At 34.6% G+C, this 7707-nt stretch overlaps 1 protein-coding gene across 3 annotated transcripts; it reads right to left on the reverse strand.

Moving 5' to 3' along the window:
• Positions 1-1432: 1432 nt before the first annotated feature.
• LOC111393916 (pentatricopeptide repeat-containing protein At1g31920) lies at positions 1433-5495 on the reverse strand. 3 transcript variants are annotated; one of them, XM_023019691.1, is made up of 4 exons: positions 3162-5495; positions 2927-3027; positions 1874-2041; positions 1433-1703 (listed from the first exon to the last, which is right to left on the reverse strand). In XM_023019691.1, the coding sequence occupies exon 1, from the start codon at positions 5087-5089 to the stop codon at positions 3278-3280; it is 1812 nt and encodes a 603-aa protein (XP_022875459.1). In that variant the 5' UTR covers positions 5090-5495; the 3' UTR covers positions 1433-1703; positions 1874-2041; positions 2927-3027; positions 3162-3277. The 3 variants fall into 3 exon arrangements, with proteins under 3 accessions (XP_022875459.1, XP_022875458.1, XP_022875460.1); XM_023019690.1 differs by having other exon boundaries at positions 2927-5495; XM_023019692.1 differs by having other exon boundaries at positions 1433-1750; positions 2927-5495.
• Between the last annotated feature and the right edge of the window lie 2212 nt (positions 5496-7707).

A 7707-nucleotide genomic window follows, 5' to 3' on the forward strand; every position in this document is an offset into this window, starting at 1 on the left:
ATTGCAGTGGAAGTGGCATAACAATGAAATGGCGTTTGAAGAAATTGCTACGGTGTATTCGAATGTAATAATTTACTATTGTCAAACCCGTCAGTGTTTAACGTGAAAATAAATATTTAGATATATTTAATTTTTAAAATTAAATATTAATAAAAAATTACTATAATTAAAAAAAAACACGGATCCATGTACAGAGCTTTCACTCCGTGTAAGGAGTGCTTGGCACTCCGTCACTCCATGTAATTTATTTATTTATAATTATAATATTTTTTTGTTAATATTTAATTTTAAATATATCTATAAATAACTTTTACAACTATAAATACCTTTTTGTTTTTATAATTTTAATTCTTTTTTTACTTTTATTATACAGTTAATTATCTCTTTAATTAATTGTGTGGTGGTGGTGGAGTATAGGGGATGGGCATAGGGTATGTGGGTTAATTGGGAAGCTGAAATATTTTTGTTTATTAGAATGTTTCAATTATTTTTCTGAGATTTGTTTGTACTTTTAAAAAAAATTAGAGACTTTAGATACAATTTGTTTATATTATTTCTATTTTCTATTTGGTTATCTAAATATAATGATAAATTAGTAATCTCATAATGTTATAATGAAAAAAATGGACGCAATGACCTTTTAAGCAAATAAATGTTGATGTGAATATCCAAATGTCAAAATTGAAATAATAGAGACTATTTTCGTAATTGCAGCAAACAATAGGGACCTTTTATATCAAATTACACATATTTAACAGAATATGATGGAAATGACCAATTCTACAAGAAAGGTTTGAAATGAGGGTGTAAATAGCAGGTTCAAAATGAGAGGGACCATTTTCGCAATGAGTACAAACGATAGGGACGTTTTTTTGCAAATTACCCTACAATTTATATAAGGCTATGAGTTTCTTTCAAAAAAACTCGTCACATTGTAACTATAAAAATGACTTCTTACATTCCTTCAAATACATAGTTTCACAACCATTTTTTTTTTTTTTTTGGTAAAATGAAATTTTGAATAGTGGTTTTTTTGGCGAATGTGTGTTCAAAAAGTTTGAAAAAAATTTGGGTTACATGCAGAATATTTTATTGTGTGATCATGTAGTTGAAAATAAATTTGTAGAAAATAGTTTTGAAATAATGATTGTCAAACTGTGGCTTACATATTGATTATACGTTGTTTGCACATTTACTATGCATTCTTGATAAACTTCATCACTATTAATCATATATTTCATCAAATTTTATCAAAACCTGCTATTACTATTATAAAAAGCTTTGTCACATCGAAAATGGTGAGTGTATAGCAGTTTGACAACCTCTCACAAACGTGGGGCTCGTGATTATTTTAATCACTAGTCCCACCCTCTACATGTGAGAGGGCTATCAACAATACTATCAAATGTATTGTACCTATAACACAATTCTTGTCACATAACCCCTTAGCCAGAGTTCTTACTTTTTAGTCCTTTTCCCATTAAATATAATTGAAAACAATATTTGAAAATGGAAGACGTTAAGCTGGGTTCAAACCAGTTACTTAAAATTGTATAAAAAGCACATTCAAGCTTCAATGAGAACCATCTTCTTCTTCACAAAATTTTGTGTATTCTTTTGCTTCCATTAAGGATTCTAACTCTGAAGGATTGCTTGGCTTCACCTCTATCATCCTTCCGTCTTCATATGGGCTTCGAATTGATCTTCATTGCAAATAATTCAGCCACAAGAAAATGGGTAACCTTTTGGACTAAAATATGCATTAAAACGAGCACAACTATCACATGTTAGGCCACACTAGGAACATAGTTTTTAGTTGCTTTTTTTAGTAGCACTCGAAAAAACAACTTTTAAGCACGACAAAACATCTTACCTATTCAAGATTGTCGCTTGACTTTGTGTTGACCTCAACAATCTCACCCGAGATGGGCGAATTAACATTACTTGTGGCTTTTACGCTTTCAACTGAGCCAAAGCCATTGCCATGTGTGGCAGATTTACCAGCCTCTGGGAGCTCAACATATACTTCTCCAAGATGGTCCTGAACACATCCAATTATTCTGTCTCACCATTTTATTTAAAATCAACTCCGACCAATAATATGTTAAATTTGATGATAATCATGTTAAGAATCAAGAATCACATAATTATAAATTAATGCTTCGAAGTCCTACCTACGGAAGTCATCATTGATATGAATAATAGCAGTTTGATCTTTTCATCCTAACTCCTCACAAAGTATTAGCCATCAATGAGACAAACTAATGAAAACAATATGGAGAGGAAAGAGAACCTAACATTTATATAGAAAATTATTGAGTCGTCCCATTACGACTTAACCACTAATTAGGATTTTCATATATTTTCAATCCACATACTTAAAACTATCACATCATATTAAATACAGCCCGTAAGGTGTAAAAGACCCAATTGATCACTTAATAAATTTGGCTCAATCACAAATATCATTATGAACCATATATCTAACTCATAAAATAAATAATCAAATGTGAAGTCCATATTAGAAATATTCTAACATAATAAATATACTAATTTAACCATGAAAATTCAATCTCACATTGCAATATCGTCGCGTGCAATCCTGATATTAATAATGATATATATTTCGATCAATTCAAGAACTTCAAATGAACCCTTTTCTTGATTTGTACAAGTATTTGTTGGTTATGAATAATGCTATTTTAAATAGCCCTTTTTGAAACCGAATTTTGAACATAGAGCTAAGAAATGACCTGAGCATGATTAGTGACGCCAATGGTAGCCACTAAACCCCTCGCCCTTCACCCATTCATGTGAAGTTGCATATTTTAACCCCAACATTTATACTACTATTAGTGCATGTCTGATACACAATACTAGACAGTGTCCAATCCCGTTCAGTATTGCTTATCGAATAAATACTTACCAGTAGTAAAGCATCTGGAGAGTGAAAAGGCAGTAGGAGAAAAAAGAGGCCTTGAAGCTGATGAAAGTCTTAAAGCATTGGCTGTTGAAGAAGCCCTCATTCTCATTGCCATATTAGAGAGGTGCGTGTAACACAAGGAACGAAGGGTTAGCATATAACTTGGTCTTTATTTATCTTTGATGAATGGTGGCAGTGAATGCCTCATCCTAGCAAGAAAATATAATTATTTACTTACCATAATTTTGTGCTAAGATTCTAAGTTTCCATGGATGCTCTCAATAATTCAATATACTTCAACGTCACTGAGGAGGATGACCATAATATTCTAAAGAAAGAAATATGTATATATATTCACCAGTAGTCTCCACAAGAGCAAGTTCCATCTTTAAAATGGTGGAATCGATTCCGATCCCTGACAATAATTTCTCGTTCATAAATCGTTGAGATGAGTTTAGTATAAGTGTGACAATCGCTGCACATTCTAACATTTCGTACTATTCTAATCCGAGACGTGTGAGATGTATGTATGAGTGCAAAGGCAATTGCCAATTTTTGGCTATGAGAACTCAATCTTTGTCTCTTTTCATCTTCATCTACATCAAGCAAGACCCGTGATGTGTCAGGTGAATAGCCTTCAAACTTTAACTGCCACTCCATTTGGTGAAGCATCTCGTATACTTGCGAATGTGACGTATCATTTGACACGAACTTGTACATCTTCTTCTTCACCTCGACCAAGCTATATCCCGGCACTTGATTTATTAATCCCTTGTTGGCCATTTCAGTCCGAGTCATAGATACATCGTGCCATCTCTGAGCTTTCGCATACATATTAGATATCAGTATATAGTCACTTGCATTGCGCGAGTTTAGCTGGAAGAGATTCTTAGCAGCAAATTCCCCTAATTCGACATTCTGATGAATCTTGCAAGAACTGAGAAGACTGCGCCACAAAACATCATTTGGCTCCATCGGCATGCTCCTAATAAGCTCGATAGCTTCATCGATCATTCCAGCTCGACCCATGAGGTCGACCATACAACCAAAATGTTGAATTGTTGGTTGTATCCGGTGCTCAAATCTCAGCTTGTCGAAATATTTGAACCCCTCTTGAACTAAACCGGCATGGTTACAAGCACTCAATACTCCGACATAGATAACATCATCTGGTTTTAGTCCTTGCTCGATCATCTGCTCGAAGATCTTAAAAGCTTCTTGAGCGCGTCCATGAATGGCCAGCCCGGATATTACAACACTATGAGACATCTGATTTCTCTCAGACATTTTTTCGAAGAGAAGAAGGCCTCTATCAGGGAATCCGCATTTCATGTATACATCTATCAAGGTTGTTTCCACTATAACATTGAGTCCAGTTAAATTCCTCAATAAATACCCATGTGTACACATAGCTAAGTCAAGAGCCCCTAAATGAGTGCAGGCACAAAGGACATTAACCAATATACTTTCCTCAGCCCTCAAACCAATTTCATTCATTTCACCGAAAAGCCTAAGACACTCGGACCACATGCCCGTACTAGCGTAAGCTGAAATAACTGAACTCCAAGAAGCAATAGTCTTTCGACTATCCTCCATCTGTTCAAAAACGACGCAAGAACGCTTTATGTCCCCACATTTACCGTACATGTTTATTAAACTGTTTTGCACAAACACGTCATCCACAAACCCAAGTTTGAAAATTTGCCCATGAATCTGCATACCTTGATCCACAGCAGATAAACGAGTGCACGCCTTGAGAAGAGCAGGATATGTGAAATTGTCTGGTTCTATTCCTGAATGGAGCATTTCAAGATATGTAAACAGAGCTTGTTCTAGGTTCATATGCTTGATATGTCCTCTAATCATGGTGTTGAAATCAAACGAATCCGGATCATCTCTATGTTTAAATATCGAGCACGCATAATCCATGCTGCCCCATTCTGAAAGAGCACAAGTGGAAACAAGATTGCTGGCACAAAAGGATTTACAGAACAATCCCAGCTTTAGAATTTGAGCATGTACTTGCTTCAATTCCTCCACACTAGTGCATTTCTTCAGAAGGAAGATACAGTCTTGTTCCCTCTTCGAATCCGATTCAATTTCTAGGCCATTCCTATGAGTGGGAATCAACAACTTGGGCTGATGAAGGACTGATGATCCCACCATAATTTCATACCAGTATACAAATATGTACTAATGTGCAATTGAAACTTCACAGAGATCAAGAATTAGAAGCAAATACACTATGAAATCATCCACCACTATTTTAGCTATTTCAGGTTAATTCAAGACTGTAAAGATTGAGAAAATGAATCGTTATAATAGCTTGATGGCCGGCTGACCTGCTTTAAGGAATCGAAGCGAAGGAAGAACCAGTAGGCTATGCCAATTTGGGCAGGTCGCTCTCTCGTGTCATTCTTACAAGCAAGAGAAAGGGCGGGCGGAGAAAAATGATTAAGTTGTTACATCTTGAACATCGACATTTTAGGCGATCTTTGGAACATTTTGGAAGAGTTGCGAGTTCAATAAAGGGAAGTAGTGACTCTCATCCACGGGATTTAGACACTGAATTTGAGCCAGAAATTTTTCCAAGTCATGGGATTTGCAGATACTAGATAGGATAATGTTAGTGTTATTAGTTTGTAGGCTCCACGAGATAGATACTTCACGTTGCAAGTTTGCCACCCATTTTCACTTCATTTTACAAATAGTTGTCCATTTTATGTTTTAAAAGTTTCACTTAAAATATTAGAGAGAGTCTTTGGATTACTCAGATTACTCATAGATGTTCTATTCAACTTATGGAAAATATGCATTTATTAGACAAGAAGGTGTTCTTTTTGAGTTCCTAGCTTGAGTTGAGATTCGCAATCCAAAATTGGCTATCCAATTTACCATCCACCTAACAATTCATTTACGCATCATTTTACACTTATCTTTATACACGAGTAACGACGAGAGAAAAGTTGAACATGTTAATTTTAAGTGACATGCAAATGAATCATTGGGCGAATAGCATGTTGGACAGCCAATTTTGAACAGCAGATCTAAACTCCCCTAGTGCAAGCCTTGATCACCTCCATAAATGGGGTTCTTGAAGTTATAGGCCACCGTTTCGGTGGTAGTAGTGCTATAAACTCCACCAACTTATATAGTCAAGTCAATCAAGAATTCTTTCAATTTATAAATTTTTACTAGAATTGAGACTCCAATTCTTAGAACTCATTTTTAATTACACATTTAATACACCTCACAACTTTTAAGCACTAGACCTTCATTTTATCTAAATTTACACCAATTCTTTAATTCCTTTACATTATTTAACGAATGAGACCAATGTACTTATTAGATACTAACACGCATCTTACATAACCATAAAAAATGATATATTTAAAAAACTTGTTTTACGGGACTAAAAAATGACACAAATTGTAAGTTTTTCGATTGTATCACTCCTTCCAAGTTATTTTTTACGGTCACGTAGTTTGACAGTTAATATTTTATAGCCACGTCAGTGGCTATAGTTAAACAATGTGTTCGAATTGAGCAAAGTGAACTGTGATATAATAATAATAATAATAATAATAATAATAATAATAATAATAATAATAATAATAATAATAATAATAATAATAATAATAATAATAAGTGTAGTGAATCATTCACACAAAATTAAAATACAATGTTCCAATGGATACAAATAAAAATAAAATGATCCAGTTGAAAATTGGATCAAAGTAGGTCGATCGCAACTATAATTAACTCCCCAAATTAATAATTAAAAGTTAAAAAAAAAGTTTTTATATAAATTTAAAAGGGTAATGGCAAAAAATGTCCCTACCTTTCAAGCTTATTATGGAAAACGTCTCTATCTTTCATTTTTTAACATTTTTGCCCATATTTCCACATTTCTTTGCGCTAAACGTCATTTTTACCATTTTTGACGTAAAATGACCCAAATACCCTTCTATTTAAACAAAACACACAATAAAAAAAGAAAAGAAAAAAAATTGAAACCATAAGTCCAAACTTTCCACATGTGCAAATCAGCCCAAAATTTTAAAAACACGTTTTCCACACCTCACCCCCCACTCCCATTCCACCGTTGGTCAAAAATCATGAATTACTTCGTTTGAATGGTGAATTACAACAATTGATTCACTACCTAGAGTCGTTACACTTTGAATTATATTCTAGTTGGAGCAATTTGTTGATTGTAGATGTGGAGGAACACCAATTGAAATGGGATCGAAGGGTTTTGCGTTTTCTAAGCTTTTTGAATGAACTGCCATGTCCAGATAAAATTGGTGAAGACCCATATGCTCATTGGATGCGCCATGAGGAGTAAGTACTTTAGGTGGTGGTCCGCGATCATGGGTCCCACCACCAGAGCAGAAAAATTCGCCGACAAATAGTGAAATGGCTGTGTTCGAAGCTGCAGCTTGTTTGGTTTGATTGCATGAATTAAATGATATTTGAGGACCATGGATAGGGACGTCTTGGTGTGTATATTTGACTGGAAAGTTGGGAATGACATGAGTCTTGTTGGAACAGGTGGTGCCGCCTTGAATTTGCATTTGCTAGTTCGATATTATGGCTTGCAATTTCTACCAAATTTGTTGGCATGGTAATCGGATATTGGATGGTATGTGTAGAGGGGAGTGAGAGCTATCCGGCGGTATGGAGGTCTGATGGTTTCGGCAGTGGTTGACCGGAGTTTTTTTGCTTCAAAGTGGTGGTCGATTTAGGTGGTCTAGAGACTTTTTTTTTTTTTTTTTTTTTTT

Source organism: Olea europaea, chromosome 4 (assembly GCF_002742605.1).
Source record: "Olea europaea var. sylvestris chromosome 4, O_europaea_v1, whole genome shotgun sequence".
NCBI classification, from domain to species: domain Eukaryota; kingdom Viridiplantae; phylum Streptophyta; class Magnoliopsida; order Lamiales; family Oleaceae; genus Olea; species Olea europaea.

Coding starts and splice junctions, on each gene's coding strand:
- LOC111393916 (XM_023019691.1), bottom strand. CDS start 5,089: ATGGTGGGATCATCAGTCCTTCATCAGCCCAAGTTGTTGATTCCCACT.